This window comes from Medicago truncatula, chromosome 6 (genome assembly GCF_003473485.1).
Source record: "Medicago truncatula cultivar Jemalong A17 chromosome 6, MtrunA17r5.0-ANR, whole genome shotgun sequence".
NCBI lineage: Eukaryota > Viridiplantae > Streptophyta > Magnoliopsida > Fabales > Fabaceae > Medicago > Medicago truncatula.
In genome coordinates, this window is record NC_053047.1 from 19,084,370 (window position 1) to 19,102,419 (window position 18,050).

At 34.3% G+C, this 18,050-nt stretch overlaps 1 protein-coding gene and 1 long non-coding RNA gene across 22 annotated transcripts; both read left to right on the plus strand.

Annotated features, from left to right (window-relative positions):
- Positions 1-251: 251 nt before the first annotated feature.
- Positions 252-4,121, plus strand: LOC25497115 (uncharacterized). Of its 12 annotated transcripts, none has more exons than XM_039826880.1 (5): positions 252-1,507; positions 1,589-1,651; positions 1,946-2,144; positions 2,502-2,566; positions 3,391-4,121. In XM_039826880.1, exons 3-5 carry the CDS (start codon positions 2,130-2,132, stop codon positions 4,010-4,012), a joined length of 702 nt encoding a protein of 233 aa, XP_039682814.1. In that variant the 5' UTR covers positions 252-1,507; positions 1,589-1,651; positions 1,946-2,129; the 3' UTR covers positions 4,013-4,121. The 12 variants fall into 12 exon arrangements, 6 of the variants coding, with proteins under 6 accessions (XP_039682814.1, XP_039682815.1, XP_039682810.1 ...); XM_039826881.1 differs by having other exon boundaries at positions 2,013-2,144; XM_039826876.1 differs by having other exon boundaries at positions 253-1,507; positions 1,745-2,144.
- Positions 4,122-10,499: 6,378 nt separating this feature from the next.
- On the plus strand, positions 10,500-17,637 carry LOC25497117 (uncharacterized). Of its 10 annotated transcripts, none has more exons than XR_005646736.1 (10): positions 10,511-11,456; positions 12,501-12,611; positions 14,054-14,225; positions 14,744-15,094; positions 15,276-15,476; positions 15,631-15,789; positions 15,891-16,143; positions 16,598-16,778; positions 16,856-16,987; positions 17,076-17,637. It is a non-coding gene; the product is annotated as an uncharacterized lncRNA (long non-coding RNA). The 10 variants fall into 10 exon arrangements; XR_003013148.2 differs by having other exon boundaries at positions 10,512-11,456; positions 12,556-12,611; XR_003013144.2 differs by having other exon boundaries at positions 10,500-11,456; positions 12,488-14,225.
- Positions 17,638-18,050: the final 413 nt, after the last annotated feature.

Sequence of the window (18,050 nt, forward strand, 5' to 3'; positions counted from 1 at the left end):
GATTATGAAAACTTACTTGTTATTGGAGTTTTGTTTGATTTGAACCTGTTATTAGTGATTTGAGAGAGATTTTGGAGATTTTAAATTGGGAAATGAGGAAATGAGGTTCTGCCTGTCTTTAAAACAGCACGCATCGTGAGTTAAGTCACGCAAATTTAACACTAGTGTGAGTTAACTCACACAGGGGTAATTTTGAAGTTTCAATTGAGAATGAGTAAAACGTGTTGGCTAAAGATCAGAATTCTAAATAATTAAATCACATACCAATGACAAAACCCAATGGACCATTAATAACACTACAAAAAAACGGGGGAATTCCGGCGGTTTTATTATGGCGGTTGTCAATAACCGCCGCTGTAAACTGTACATTGTGGCAGTTTTTTAAGACGCCGCTCTATACCGTATATTACGGCGGTTTTACCCGCCCTTGTTATGTTTGACAATTATTATGGTGTATTGTGGCAGTATCAGCCGCCGCTACTCTCCAATTTTATTTTCAGCTTTCCCTCTCCTTCTTTTTAGTGAAATTATCCCTCTCTTTTCTTCCCTCTTATTTTTTCTTTTTGTCTAGATCCATTCTCTATATCGATAAAAAAAAACTCCTCTCTCTCTCTCGAAAACGAAACAAACAAACCCTTACTTAAGCTTAACACTTCTCTCTCGTCATCAGTTCTGTCTCCCACCGTACGCCGAAATCTTTTGTGGTTGTCTCCCATCTTCGAGAGGCAAGTTCTTTCCCGCCGTCTCCAATGTTTGTAGAAACTAAAAGGTTAATCGGTTGCTGAAAAAGGCAGGTTTGTCCTATAATTTAAGTCTTTCATAGCTTCAATTTCTCTTTTGCGTTATTGCTCAAATCCCATAAAAACCCTAATTTTTTTTCCCTTCTCATCCACAATTTTGCTTCGGTTGGGTATTAATTTTGCGTGTGTCAAGGATTCAGTGTTGTTATAGTCTAATTTTTTGTGTGTCAAGGATTCAATGTTCTATGCATAATATGCAATACTGTCAATTCTTAATTTATTTTTAATCTATTTTTGTTCAGTGAAAAAACGAAGACAACAAAACAGAGAGAACCATTTACCGTCATGCCTTTATGTGTGATATATTTGGCTTTTAACTGGTTTGTTATGATTCCAGGAGTAAAATTTGTAAATTTTTGAGAATGGATTTATATATATACATTTAGAGCATTCATACTTTCTTTAACATTGAAAATTTGTTCATGCCAGTTCTAATTTATATTGGCCTCTTAATTTTTGAGGGGCTTATTATATCTATCTGGTGAAAAGTGAAAAGTTCATGATGATATGCATTAACAGCATATTCGTTTTAGAAGATGGATTCTGCAACTTTGCAGCATCAACAACACCTGAAATATACTCTGGTGATTGTGAATAGCGCAACTCTCGCATTTTTGGCTTCAGGGAGTATGGATACGAACATACTTCAACATCACATGAGGGTTTCAAGTCACTTTATTGGCAAGCTTGTTAGCCATAAGTTTGAGGTAAAAAAATAATTTTCTAAATGCACATTAAACTAGCACTAATTCCTGTTTGATGGCAATTTTTATCCTTCAACTTGATAGGTATGTGGATAGGAATGGTCTTGTGATGACAAATAACTTGCTTATGGTAGTAATGATAATCAGGTATGCCAACTCACACAAAATTACTTTTTGTTTAGTACATTCATTTATGAGTTTTAATTCACCTCTTGTTCAATGTCATGTTTTGTTATTCAGAAATGATAATTATTACGAATGTTGAAAGGACGAAACACACAAAGGGCTAATTGAAAGGCTCATTTCAACGCACAACTCAACTTTGATTTCTGGCAAAACCACAAATGACAGATTTTTTCCTTTTTTAAAGTAAAACATGTGTAATTATTGTGCTAAGTGCTTCGTAACATTTAGCACATCTCTTTTTTCTTATATGAGCAGCTTTTGGTATGGAATCATAACTCTCCAACCAACTTTGAGACTAACATAGCACACTGCTGCTGTGAAGGCTAGTGCTTGGTCCCCTCACTATAGCAGCCTTGTGTCCGGAGGTGGAACTGCTGATAGGTGTATTCGTTTCTGGAACACTACAAACATCCACCCTCTTGTGTCTTGTGAGCTACAAATGCTACATTGGGAGGTGAAGATTTCATGATATTTTTTGCTTTTCCTTTTAGGTTGGTTTTTTTTTTTTTTTGCAACTAGAGTCAAAACTTTGGAGATTTGGCCCCTGCTTATGGTCTTGCTGGATTTTAAAGTATTAAACTGCTATAAATGGTTCTCCATTCACTTATTGGAAGACAAACGAGTCATATGAAATACTGAACATTAACAACTAAAGTTTATTTGCTTCACATTAGGTGTCACTTTAACAAGGATTGCTTGGTTGTTCAATGCTTGTGGCCATATGTAAAAGTGAAAACGTGGTGTCCAACAAGATGTTATTAACTTGCTTTGACTGGTTTTCATGCTCATAGATTTGCAATTGTCTCTTTAGCTAGCAGGGAACTATTCTTTTGCGGAATACAACTTATTGGTAGAGGGGGAAGCAAGTATGAAGAGGTACTTGGAAATTCATTCATACTGCACATATTCGGTGTAAATTTAGTTACTGAGTTTCATAAATTAACAATTAGTTCACTCTTTGTAAAAGACCTGTCAGATTATGTAATTGTAGAGTTTCTTTTCATTTATATGTTGTCAGCATATTTATGTTTGTTATACTTTTTATCAGCATACTATTTTTTAAATTATTTTTGGGCCATAAATGTATGCATTTTATGCAGTAATTGTTGTTCAAATTATTATTATTTTTTTTAATAAAAAAAGGTGGCAATTGTGGCGGTTGAAACTGCCACAATTCTTATATTTTTTTTAACAAAAGAAATGACAATTCTGGCGGTTCGAACTGCCATTATATGCGCAAAATTAGCCGCCATTTTAAACTTTGCTTATTACGGCAGTTGCTGTGGCGGTCATAAACTGCCACTTTACACCTAGTGGCAGAAAAAATTATGGCAGTTTTAAGACCGCCAGTTTAGTATATAGCGGCGGCTAAAACCGCCAGAACATGCAAAATTTAGCTGCCGCAATGCTCACGATTTTTTGTAGTGTAACTTCAGCAAAAAATTGAACAATTCAAATTAAAAGTAAACATTATAATCAAACTTCTAATAGATAATTCAATAATGATCAACCAAATTTTGTAGAGAATGTTTGCCTACTCGCGTCAGACTGAATCGGAGAGGGGTTAGTTGTCCGTTGGGTGACGTGTTATGCAATGATCCGCATGAGGACATTTATCACATTTTTTTGCACTGCTGTACAACAGTAGGTGTGTGGCGTACATTAGGATTGTGGCACTTAATTGAACCGTTACTAAACAGGTTTGATGACGCGTCGGAAATCATTTTTCATATTTTGGAACATGCAGCAACACAAGCAGAGCTGTTTGCCACGACCTTGTGGAGCATATGGAAAAGGAGAAATCATACCTTGTGGAGGCAAGTGACAGAAAGTAACAGGAATGTGTTTGAAAGAGCTACACACTTGCTTGAAGGGTGGAGACATGCTAATATAAAGCAGCTGCCGAGAACAACTCATGTGGAAGAGGCAGCTGCTGTCACGAGACAGCATAGCAGTGTAGCTTCGGATAGCAGCAACATGATACATAAATGGCAGAAACCGCGGCGTGGAAGGCTCAAGTGCAATGTCGACGCGTCCTTCTCAATGACCGAGAACAAGTTGGATATAGGTATGTGTATCCGTAACGAAGAGGGACGATTTATACGCGCAAAAACAATGTGGTTTTTCCCGGTTTGCTCGGTAGATGTTGGGGAAGCTTTGGGACTGTTTTATGCTATTCAATGGGTTCATGAACTAAGACTTCAAAATGTTGATTTTGAGGTTGATTCGAAACGTGTAGCAGATTATTTTAACCGAAGCAACAGAGATAACACTGAGTTTGGAAACATTTTTCTTTTAAAACCACAATCCCACAAGTCATAAAAAAGGGGATAGTAGTTAACTTCATTCTATTAAGTATTTTTACTTTACATTTCAAAAACAAACTGATATGTGTATGTATGTGTTTGTCATAGGTTTTCCCACATCGGACTTTGGAATGAATAGACAAAATCCCTCCTAAAATTAACTTTCGTAAAAAATCCCCCGATATTTAAGAAACTTCAAAAAAACCCTCCTAAAATAGTCAAATATTAGTCAACTACCCTCATCTGTTTGTTTTGCCGGTTAAACCCTTAATGTGGTAGTTAACTGTACATGTAGCACCTCCACGTGGACTGACCAGGTCACAGGGGGTAAATGACTTTTTTTCTTTCTTTCTTCATCTTCTTCCTTCCACTTCTTCATCATCTTTAATATCACTTTCATCAATATTCATAAAAAATCCAATTTTTTATTTTATTTTTAAGAAACAACAATCATCAACAACAACATCATCATCTCATTATTACACCTCTACCACCATAAAAAACAATAGGCTAAACTGCACTTTTCGCCCCTTATGTTTTAAAATGTTGCAATTTTGGCCCCCTATTAAAAAAATAGCAATTTTGGCCCCTTTCATCCAAAAATTGTTGAGAAGACGCCACGTGTCCCAAAAAAGGGGCCATAATCGCAACTTTTTGTAAAGATAAGGGGTCAAAAAGCATATTTCCCTTATGTTATGAGGTCAAATGAACATATTTCCCTTATGTTAAGAGGTCAAAAGAGCATATTTCCCTAAACATAGGGGGTCACTTTTGCCATTTTTTTTAATAGGGGGTCAAAATCGCAACATTTTGAAACTTAGAGGGCGAAAAGTGAAGTTTAGCCAAAACAATAACACCACCTAAACTAATCAACAAAAATTCATCAACCCATAAACAACAAAATCTTGATGGATTTAAGAGTTAGAGATTTTATTGTTTTGATCAAATAAGAAACAATGAAGGGAAAGGAATTGTATGTATATTCACATGATTCTAAAGTCAAAACCAAAATCATAAGATATGGATCATGGATAAGGTGCAAATCAATTCTACTGCAACAGAATAAAACATTAAAACATTGAGAAAACTTATACTTGAAGTTTTCTAATCTTAAACAAAGACAATAGAATCAAACGAGGTGATTTGAGTTACCCATTTGCGACTCTTTTTTAACTTTCTGTTTTTCACTTAGTTCCATTTTCAATTTCATATTTTAATAACCAACTAGATTTATGACTGAATTTCAATTTATTATGATTATATTCAATTTCCCCCAAATTATGTGATAAACCCTAAACCTAGCCCCCACGATCAAAATCAATTTTTTTTAGTTCACTTAAAATTTAATCTATAATTGAATTTGGGAACTAATGAAAACAGGGTTAATTGAAATTGAAGGTATGATGGGAAGTAAAGATGGAGGAGATCCATTCAAAGGAGTGGAAAGAACGTTGGTGTGAGATTGATGTAGTAATTTACTAGGTATCAAAAGTAAGTATTTTTAATATCGTTTCCACATGAACTAGTGCGATATCATAAACCGTTCAACATTAATTATCATCCTAAGTTAAGGTCAGATCGTTTGTTTGTTTAAAATACAATCGAACTAAAAAATGGTAATTAAAATGAGATTCATAAAGGCGTAAAAGCGTTAGATTAGATTTCATTGATCAAACTTTTGCATATATCCTTAAGATCACATATATGAATTCTAGCGAGTAGTCGATATTATCATATATCTCTCGACAACAATATTCATGTCTAAATAATGTTGTGATTTCAACCGTATCGTTTAATCGACTATTTCTCAATCTATTAACATCCTGATAGCATTAAGATTTGATGTTTGAAATGATTATCAAAACCTAAATCCCATTTCTAGAATTTAAACTTTGATAGATGATTAACTTAGGTCTTGATTCAAAAAGTATTTCTCAATATCAATTCAAATCATAAATGAACATAAATAGCAAAGATAGTATCAATATCAATTAAAACACTAGAATCATATATTGAAAGATCAAAAGAGATACATATTGTGCTTGATCAATTACATCTAATCCCAACCATGGAGATTTAGCTACACATCTTCATGATAGCCTTGCAAATTTGAAAGAAAAGATGAAACATTATACAAGATTGTGATTTCTCAACAAATCTAGAAGTATCCAACCTCTAACACTCTTGTTGTGAAGTTCTCTCTCTAAATCACCCTATCTCTCTCTCTATCTCTCAAATTGTAACATGATATCTCAAATAATGAAAGAAAAAGGCTTATATACTTCTGCTAAAAGTGACAGCTTGCTTCGCAAGTTGCAGCTCGCCATGGCAAGCTGCGCATTCTTCGCCATTGGATTTCTGCCACGTCATCAATTGTCCTGAACCGCCTAAGCTCGCTATGGTGAGGATGTTGCTCGCTGTGGCGAGCCCCTGTCTCTCAAAAATCAGACTTCTTTGGACTTTTCTCGCTCTGCACTCGCTTTAAGCTCGCCACGGCGAGTTGGCTCGCCCTGGCCTCATCGTGGCGTGCTGCTGGCATCCAAAAATAGAGTCTCTCTGGAGTTTTATCGCTTTTGCTGGTTGTGGAAATTGAACTTTTGAAAATTGATGTTTTCTTTGCTAATTTATGGTCATGGCTAGCAATTTCCTACATAATGGGGTAAAGTAAGGCACACAAAGCATTGATGACATTTATTCATCAAATTGTAGTTTTTCCTTAAATAACTTGCAAAACAAGTAACTAAAGTGCCTAAAACATGACACAAAATAACTCACTTTCTAACACTTATCAAACTCTCCCTAACTTAGCTCTCCGTTTGACCTCAAACAAAAGATTCAAAAATGAAATTTACATGGCTTTGGACAAAGTTTTGAGCAAATTGCAAAATAGTTCAAGATTTCAAAGATTTCTCAAATGCATGATTCAAATGTAAATGCACGGGCAAGTATGAAGTTTCCCTTTAATCAAGACATATACTATGAATGTGAAACAAGTCTTAAACACAAAATTCATGTCACTTGGTATAGAGGGGAGCTGAAAAGTATTGGTATAGAGGTAGATTTGGTGGGACCTGCCACTTGAAACAAAACTTGATTTGTAATAAACCAGAAACCAAACACATTGGGGATGATACTTTTACGAGATACATTAAAATAATACAATGGGCAATAATGCAACCATGTATGAATGATATTTGTATGCATGCTATGTATGCATGAATGAATGAATATGTATGAGACACATATGACACTATAATGGTAAGATTGTTGAGATAAGATTGGGCACGTCCAAACGGAAGTGGCCCGGTATCACAGTACAAACACTCAGTAATCTTCATCGCCATCGGGGATACCATTACTAGAGATGTGTCAACCACTGTCGGGGTAAAGCCCTTCAAACAAACCACTGGTGGGGTAAAGCCCAAAATCAAACCACTGATGGCGTAACAACCCAATAATCAAACCACTAACAGGGATACGACCTAGTAATCAAACCAATGATGGGGATACGACCCAATAATCAAACTACTGATGGGGATACCACCCAATAATCAAACCACTTGATGGGGATACGACCCAATAATCAAACCAACTGATGGGGATACGACCCAATAATCGAACCAACGGTGGGGTTACGACCCAATAATCAAACCAACTAATGGGGATACGACCCAATAATCACACAACTGATGGGGTAAAAGCCATATTGAAACTACTGATGGGATAAAACCCATATTCAAACCACTTGAAGGGGTAAAGCCCTAAGAAACAACCACCGGAGGGGAAGCTCAAATAATCAAAACACTGAAGGGGTAAAGCCCAATAATCAAAAGCCTGGCAAAAATTGCCATTTCTTGGGAATAAAGCACATCAATCATATCTGGTAGAAGTCACCATTTAATAAAACCACTGGCAGAAGTCGCCATCAAACAAACCATAGATAGAAGTCGCCATCAATCAAACCACAGGAAGGAGTCACCATCAAACAAACCACATGCTGAGCTCGGCAGGAGTCGCCATCAAACAAACCACATGCTGAGCTCGCCATCAATCAAACCACAGGCAGAAGTCGCCATTTCTCGGGATAAAACCCATCAATCAAACTGGCAGAAGTCGCCATTTGTAAACCAGCACAAAGTGCATTCTTCCATTTGGGCCACTTGAGTTGTGATGCCTCTGTTCTTGTTTTTTTTTTATATACTTTTTTTTGTATTTTTAAAATCCTTAACTTTTACCTGGATCGCCCTTTCGGGTTTTCAATCCACCGGGAATATATTCTTTTTTGTATGCCCCTAATTTTTGCCTGGACCGCGCTTTCGGGTTTTCAGTCCATCGGGACGCTCATTTTTGCCTAAGCCGCCCTTACGGGTTTTCGACTTAGCGAGCTTTTCTTTTTTCCTTTTTTTTTTTTTTGACAGAGGTCATCTCACGGCTTTTGGTCATGCTTATGTTGCAGAGTTTAACTGTCCTTGAGACGGATGTTGATGTATGTTTCTTCTATTCATGACTTCAAAGAAAATGTACATGTTTTTTATGTTCTTCAAAAGGCATGAAAAAGTTTTAAAAGAATTTTTGTTTTACATATTATCATCAAAAATAGAAAAAAAATTTGCAAAATAGAATAAATGAGAATTTCAAATAAATGGGCATAGGCTCAAATTAATGTAAATGGAGTGGTGGCCCGCCAAAGGCGTGGCTCCACAGATTTTAAAAAGTTTGAAAAATGGTAATTATATGGGAAAGGTACATTGAACACAATAACCATTGTTCTTCCTAACAACTTTGAATTCCACTGTTCCAAGTCTTTCTTTTGCAAATGCTTCAGATCAGAGGTCCTTCAACAGCTGAGATGCCCCAGATGAATCATATCTGATTTGATGTAGTTACCTTGCCATAAATCGGAGGTCTTTTGACGGCTGATTTGATTTTAACATTTGTGAAAAAAAGTTTTTAAAAAGAGATAAGAGGCATCAAGACATGAGAGAAAATAAGATGAAGTTTTTCAAATTTTAATTATAAGAAACCCAAGTCATATGGATATTAAATTGATTAAACATTTGATTAAAGAAATAAAAGGAAAAAACATTTGAGTTAAAATCCAAGGTTTATTAAGCAAATATTTTTTGAAGTTTTGCATATTTGATTTTTTGGGGAAAATGATTTTTCTAAGTTAAACGCAAGTTAAAAAAAAAAAAAAAACTAATATCCATATGAGGGTTTTAAAATTCACGGGTATTTGATTTATTTTTAAAATTTTAGTTTATGAGGGTTTCAATATCATTATAGAATTGAAGTGATGTGATATTATAAATAGCATAAATGTTTTAGCATGAACAATCTTAAATAAATGCCAACGGGTTCTGTGTATGAAAATTAATTTAGTCAACGACAAATTATCTCGTGCATTTACGTTACTTTTAAAAAGTTTAGTCAATGACCATTTTTCAGATGCATTTCAGTTATCTACGTAATTTTATTCAATATGTACTTGTCTCGTGCATTTAAATTGATAAGTGTTCAATATCATTGATGCATTAAATTGAGGTGATGATATTCTAAATAGTTTAAACATTGTAGATAAAAAATAATTTTTGTGAATGACAACTTGTCCTGTAAATCAAGGTTGGTTTCGTCAGTGACAACTTATCCCGTGTATTTTATTTATTTCTGAAAGTTTAGTCAATGTTCATTTATCCCGTGCATTTTAGTTTACGAAGATTCAATATCATTATAGAATTGATGTGATGGACATTATAAATAGCATAAGCGTTTAAGCATGAACAATTTTTTATAAATATCATGTAACAAAGTTAGTTATCCAATGCATTTACGTTACTTTTGAAATTTTAGTCAATGCCCAGTTCAGCACGCATTTCAGTTATATACGAAATTTTGTTCATTGTCCATTTATCTAGTGCATTTTAGTTGATAAGTATTCAATAACATTGTAGAATTGAATTGAAGTGATGATATTCTAAATAGTTTAAACGTTTTAATAGAAACAAATTTTTTTTTTATAAATTATAATTTATCCTATAAATCAAGGTTAGTTTAGTCAACGACAACTTATCCAACGTGTTTGATATTATTTATGAAATTTTAATCAATGCTCCCTTATCCCGTGCGTTTTAATTTATGAGGGACCAATATCGTTATGGAAATGAAGTGAGGTAATATTATAAATAGCAGAAACAATTTTTTTTTATAAATAACAGTTTGTTTTCTGCATCAAAGTTAGTTTAGTCAGCAACAACTAATGATATAAGTAATCTATATTGTAGACCACATACATCATTAATTTAATGAATTATAAAAGTCAAAATTTACCTATTGTTGACATCGAGTAAAATATGTCTTTTTAACACTATTATTACATTTTTAAATTTGTGTGTGAAAACCTTAAACAATACCCTTAAATTTGTGATTTTTTCTTTTTTTATTATAAAAAATTAAGATAGAAATTAGGAGCCTCACAAATTCATTTTTCCTTTCATTTCTCACGTGACCCACTTTTTGAGATTCCTTTTTTCTTTCTCTTCTGCATACAGCAAAGCCACCCTCATCATCATTTATCGTTTATTTTTTTTTTTATCTCTTTCCTCCCTTAACACATCAAACCAGATAAGCTATCTTCTCCCCCACCGTCACAACTGTTTGTACCCTTGCATGCCAACCGTTCAACCTCTGTTTGCAACACCATCACAACCATTGTTCTTCTCTCATCAAGATCTACCTTATTCACTTAAAAGATTGTTAATTAAACCATACTTTTTAACTCGGATTTCAGACCCTTTTCGGTCAGATTTCGACTCCCACATTGCACCTTTTCAAAAACTATCACCATAATGTTACTCCCCTCCATCTATTCTACAAAACCCCTAAAAAAAAATCGTGATCGGACAACTTTCTCTAACGACCACCGGTGGACATTCAACTGACTCTATTAGTACAGATCTGGATTTTGCAATGGTGGAAGACGACATGCATGCAACAACACTGAAGTCATCAGTTTTTGGGGAGTGGTTATGGTGCATAAGGAAATCCTTATGCACGGTGCATAATTGCTTCGTACACCCCAACCCATTATGTCATACACCCCAAGCGCATCTCTATTTTCTATTTCTAACGGTTATCATTTCTATTTTAACTTTTCTGTCCAAAACCAAACGAAATTCAAACAAAATGAAATCTTCATTCATCCCCCTGCGTCACTGTGTTCATCATCATCACTGTGTGCATCACAATTCAACATCCCCCACCGTCAGTTGTTCAAAATCACTCCTGTTACGTCTTCACCACCGTCGTTGTGTTCATCATCATCACCGTCACCAAAATCATCATCACCGTCACCGAAATCATCATTCATCGTCATCACTGAGTTCATCACCATTCAACATCACGGGAAGCATCATCATCACCATTCAAACGAAACAAACAGCAAAATGATGAAAACAAAATAGGTTCGAACTAATCATATATAATTTCTTCCTCAAATATCCTGAGCTTTCAAGTAATTACAATAGTTTTGAAAGTGTATCTGTTAGTTGGAAATGATTTTCTTTAGTTTGGAAAGTAATTGTATGTGTAACCCTAATTGACAGTTTAATTTCGAATAAATAGTTTAAAAATTGTATATGTTAGTTGGAAATGGTTTCAGAGTGTTGATTTGGTTCAATGACAGTCACAAATGTCCTTATATCCTTATATAACTAAGTTGTTAGTTGTTTTGTGGTAAGAAATCATCAGAATGTTGACACAAGCTTTTGAAAGATATATAATATAAGTTAATGAGGCTTCTCTACCAATTAGCCTTTTCTTTTTCTTGGTACTGATGATAGTTGTGAAATTATAGAGTTCATAATGTCTAGGTTCTTTGTTTCCTCTTTTTGAAAGATATAAAATCACTTAGTTATCTAGAGATTGTGAGAGAATAGAATCATCTTGGAAACCTTAGTTTTCCAATGACAGTTTGGGATTAACATAATCATTCATTCTCTGTTTGTTATTAAGCTAGTCTAGTATGATAGTGTTGTTGATTAATGCAAATAAGTATTAAATAATTAACGTATATGTAGCTCATAGTACAAGTCAGTTGCATCTCTATTTAGGATAATATGAGTTGGGGATTAATTATCGAACGAAACCAACGAGATAGGAATACATTTTCTTACATTATAAAATCATTTTTTCTCTCATTGTTTTTACAATGTTTTCTTTCAATATTAAGTAACATGTAGCAATGCTAGTTTCAAGTGTTACTAGATGATTTGACCATCTTTCCTTTGTTGGTTAACTTGAACTTGTTTCATATGATGCTAGTTTTTGGATCATGCATGGTAGAATATTATCAATGAAAATATAGATTAGGTATCTTATAGATTTGGTTTAAAATCGTCAACATTTCCCTTCAAGATTCTAGTATACATTGATTAACAAACGTATTTACTGATGATCATGTATCTATCAAAAATATAGCTTACGTATCTCTTAGATTTGGTATCCAGTGGATTCATTCATTCATGGTTTTTATGCCAAAATTATTTTGCTTGGGAGCATCAGAGCAGAGATCTCTTTATTGCTGCATCAGAGCAAAGATCGACGTTAATTGCATCCTGGTATTTCCCTGTCAGAAATGGGCTTCTCTTCCCCATTTTCTCCATGTAATTAATCTGCACAATGCACAATAAAAACATGCACATACATATTTTAAAAATCCACCACTTAGTTGTTTTAAAAATACAAATATATATATATATATATATATATATATATATATATAATGATCATCATTAGGAAGTGGAAGTCCGTTAATGGATTTGCAACTTCCAGAGTTTGCAGGCCTTCTTTCGTATATCCAAAAACATGTGAGCACCAGTAATAAGTGATATCCCAGCTGGATCTTCTAATATGTGCGCATATTGGAAAGATACAAAGCTACTATGAGTGGGGCACAAAATTTTGTGAATGATAAAACAGATTGCACCCTTCACCCACGCTTTTGGTTTTTCTAGTGTCTTCAATATTCTCTTCAAATCTGCCACCTTCACAAAAGATAAATAATTTCCATCCAGTACTAATTTTGTCCTCAATCTCTTTATTGCTGCTTCAGAGCAGAGATCGACGTTAATCTGCTTCCCCGCCATTGGAAGCTCATACACCCTATGTACATCATCCTCTTTGAATGGAAGTACCTCGGTCTTGCTTAACGTAATCCACATTTACTCTTTCTCAAAGTTTTTAACAACCCAATCCATAAAGAAAGTGTGGACTTTTGTTCAATTGCAGATATGCAACATTCCTCCAAAGCCACTGTCATTCAAAAGCTCAATTATCTCCTCTTTTCTTCTTTTGTCATGTACTGAATGCATAAGCTCATATACCTTAGATATACTCATCTTGTGCCTAAGGTATATGAGGTTATGCATTTAGTACATGACAAAAGAAGAAAATAGGAGATAATTGAGTTTTTGAATGACAGTGGTTTTGGATAAAAGTCCACGCTTTCTTTGCGGATTGGGTTGTTAAAAACTTTGAGAAAAAGCAAATGTGGATTACCTTAAGCAAGACCGAGGTACTTCCATTGAAAGAAGAGGATGTACATAGGGTGTATGAGCTTCCAATGGCGGGGAAGCAGATTAACGTCGATCTCTGCTCTGCAATAAAGAGATTGATGACAAAATTATGACTAGATGGAAATTATTCATCTTTTGTGAAGGTGACAGATTTGGAGAGAATATTGAAGACACTAGAGAAACTAAATGCGTGGGTGAAGGGTGCAATCTGTTTTATCATTCACAAAATTTTGTGCCCCACTAATAGTAGTTTTGTATCTTTCCAATATGCGCACATATTAAAAGATCCAGCTGGGGTATCATCTTATTACTGGTGCTCACATGTTTTTGGATATACGAAAGAAGGCCTGCAAACTCAGGAAGTTGCAAATCCATTAGCGGACTTCCACTTCCTAATGGTGATCATTATATATATATATATATATTTTTAAAACAACTAAGTGGTGGATTTTTAAAATATGTATGTGCATGTTTTTATTGTGCAGATTAATTACATGGGGAATAGAAACCCATTATTGACAGGGAAACACATGCGGCCATCACGAAGTGATTGGGATGTGAAGACGGCAAACCAAGACCTTCAGAAGGTCCATGACCTTATGGGACTTGAGCATGGACTGACGGCCGGGATAACCAGACTGTACAGCACCGATGAAGGTCCGCTTGTATTGTGTTTTGATGCAGATACTTGTCCACTCTCTAAGATGAGAGCAAAATAATGATATAACTACTATTTATGCAATATGATGGTTTTTATTAGTGTTGTAGATCTTATCATGAACCTTCCTATTAGTCCAATAAGCCATGAACCTTTTTGTCTATCATTGAAGTCATGAATTACGCAAGTCTTATTTGTTACTACAATCCTAAGTAAACTGTGTATCTGTTTGATATATAAATAATCCAACTAGCTTGGTTATGGCAGTGGGGAAATTCAATTGCCGTTGCATAATACTAATTAAAATAATAAAATAAATCAAGTTTGTATACATGCCATGTTACCAAGAACATGACAAAACAATCATCATAAATGCTCCTTATCCCGGTAGTATTGTTAAATGGTTTTATATAATCATTAGTATTGTTAAATCGGATATCTTAATGATTTTCAACATAATATTGTCTTTTTATGGTTTTGAAAATCCTAATAGTACATATACATAAAAAAATTGCAGGCAGAGATGCATCTTTATCATTGTAGGTCTTGTATACGGATCTACACTACAACCGCAGAAACCTTGGAAGAAGAATAACTGAGGAAAATATTGGAACTTCTAGGAAAAATGATGCAGTTCCAAAAGAAACAAACACAACCAGGGACAATCCGATTGAAGTGAAACCTGAAACAGAGGAGAATAAGAATTCAAGTAATGAAAAAGGGATGGAAGTACCTGAAACTGAAGATAATAGAAGTTTGAGTGCCGATATCTAACCCGAAAAAGAAAAGAAAGAAGTTCTAGTGTAGATAATGGAGAGGCTCAGAATGAATCTTCCATACCGCAAACAAGCACTCGAGGGGAAGAAAGGTAATGCATCTAACTACATCCGATGTTTCATATTATGTTTTGTATTTCACACGTGTACACGCTTTAATGTTTGATATCTGCACAAGATCGACACATATAAGCATATGTATAATTCCTATTTTCTCAAATTATTACTAATATCACCGTGTCGGTTATGTGTTGCCATCATTGATGGTTTCAGGTTGAATAATCAAGAAGATGTAGCAGATGAGATCAATGCCAAAATCATTGATGATAATGATGATGATGAAGAAGATGAGATTGATGGCAAAAGCCTTGATGATTCAGTGAGGAAAGCATGCAATATGGGTATTTCCTTTACACAGGAAACAATCTTGAAGTGGCCAGAGTTTTTTGATGGGAGAGAAGCTTCGAATGCAGGGTAAGAAATGAATATATATGATGTGTTTTAATGGTTTTTAATTTGTGATGTATAAAACTATAAGAACTAACTAATGGTTTTATATATATGATGTGTTCGCCAATAGTTTTGATATTTGATGTCTGAAAACCAAAATGATTTTTAATGGTTTCAGGTTGAATAATAATGATTATGTGAGGACAGAGTCAGTGAAGAAAAAATGCAATAGTGAATCGGTTAAGACACAATGCAATGTGAAGCAAGCAAACGTGATGGACGAGGAGAACCCGGAGGAGCAGAAGCTTTTGGAATCAGACACAGACTTTGCTTTAGAGTAAGAATCAACCAATGTGACAATTTTACTTTACAATTGATTCATTAAATTCTGCACAATATTAATTCTGCAAACTAACAATTATGTAATTTATTTGACAGGGCAATTCCGTTAAGGTCGGTGTTACCAGATGAAATAATCGACTTGGATATTGTTGAAACTGTGTAGACAAAGAAAAGAAAGAAGCATGATATGCTTTATTCTGGTGGCACATACCCTGAGCGTAGAAGATCAAGATCAGTGAAGAAGTCAAAATACCTTGCAAGCCTCTACGATGAAGCTGTCTACGAGTCAAATGCAACTAAGATGCAGAAGGATATATCCAACATTTGCATGGAGCATTTCACATGATAAGTAAGTGAAAACCATTTTTAATATCTATTGACAAATTATATGAATTAGTAAGCTTTGCAATAGTACTACTAATAATATTTTGAAGAAATTAAATTATTCTAATTAAGAAAAGTGTAGTAGCATGCAATTTAGTTTTTAAAGCTGAAACCATTAATTTTCAAGTGCCAACAAGCAAATTCATATTCCTAGTTGCAATTACTAAATACAAAGTGCCCTTGAGCAGGCAGGTCGGCATGCATGTTTCTCTTGTTTTTTTTGGTCCAACGAGGTAGTGTGGTTGTATTTTCATGATTACATGTTCTTTAGTTACTAAGAATAGCTTCTTAGGCCGAACTAAAATCATTAAATGTTAATTTTTTTTGCCAACTTAGTTGTTTTATTTGGCTATACTACATCTTGTAATCTCAGATAATATCGTAGTAGTACAAATCCTAAATGCTTTATAATAATGTAGGACGAAGATTTTGTACTGCTCGGAGATTTTGCATGCTTTCACTCTACAAAGGAGTGACTTGTGGACACTTCAAAAAGATGAATGAGTGTCATGCTTCGTGATAAATGTCTGGGTCAATTGCTTGAATTGGAATCAACCAAATGAAAAAATGACAAGACTGGTTACACTAGTCATCAATTATGTATGCATTACATTCCATGAATGTTAAAATTTTACACACTGTTTAGGTCTTTTTGGAATTGATTTTACTCATTTTAGATAAACAGGTTGACATGGAAAGACCTGATGCCATAGATACAACGAAACCAGTTGCATGGAAAAGATTCATCGAGAGACTGAAAAAGTTCAAATACATGGATTGGAAAGCTATTGACCCTACAATTAGAATATGTAAGACTCAGTTCACTATAGTTTTGAAAATTTCTACAGATTGATTGGTGTTGATTATATGGTGTTGATTATTTTACTTATGAAATAGATAATGACGCCGCCACTAATTGGGAATCCGGGTAGTTATTATGTATGCTTCGTTGTGAATCTTAAGAGCCAAAAATTTCAATTCATGAACAACTTGATAGGAGAGACATTGCACATGAAGAACGACGAAGCGACTGTGTATAAAAAGATGTTTGATGTATGGTTGAAGGAGGTGGAAGCATTTGTGACAGTTGTGGAGTCTTTTGCGTGAAGTTTCTTGCTGAATGGGAGGGTGACAATACACAAATGAAATCTTTCAAAGATTGGTCCAAAATGAGAAAGCATGGGAAGAATGACAAGATTGCAAAAATTGTGGATTTGAGAATTGGAATATGTTCCACAATATTAAGCGACTCAAGCAATTGCAAAAGAAACTATGTGGAGAATGCAGCAATTTCATACTATGAAGAAATGCTTCAAAAGTTAGCACGTCCAACATGATATGTAACCTCTGATTAAGGATTGGATTAGTTTTAATGTTTTTTTTATTGAGTTTGTATAAAGATGTTGATAAATTTCTGGATATGTTCTTGAATCAATTAAATTTCTAGATGTTCTTTCCAGTTTATGATTTCGGTTAATGATATTTCTAAGGAAGTCAAAGTTGATTCATTAAGTTCTTTGCAATCTTGTATAACTCCTCTTTTGTTCTTTACGATGTTTGAATTTTGATGAATTGAAACAAACTTAGGGGTATGGATTACTGAAACAATAAGTATGGTTTAATGGTTTTTTTAGTATTGCATGTGAAACCAAGATAATTGTGTAATGGTTTTAAATAATGATTAAGAGGTTATACACTGAAATTATTACTGAAACCATAAGTATGGTTTAATGGTTTTGATAGTATTGTATGTGAAATCAAGATAATTGTGTAATGGTTTTAAATAATGATTAAGATGTTATACACTGAAATTATTAATGAAACAATAAGTATGGTTTAATGATTTTGATAGTCTTCATTGAGAAACCAAAA

Coding starts and splice junctions, on each gene's coding strand:
- LOC25497115 (XM_039826880.1), top strand. Junction 2,567..3,390: donor GGGGAAGCAAGTATGAAGAG/GTACTTGGAAAT, acceptor GTTACTAAACAG/GTTTGATGACGCGTCGGAAA.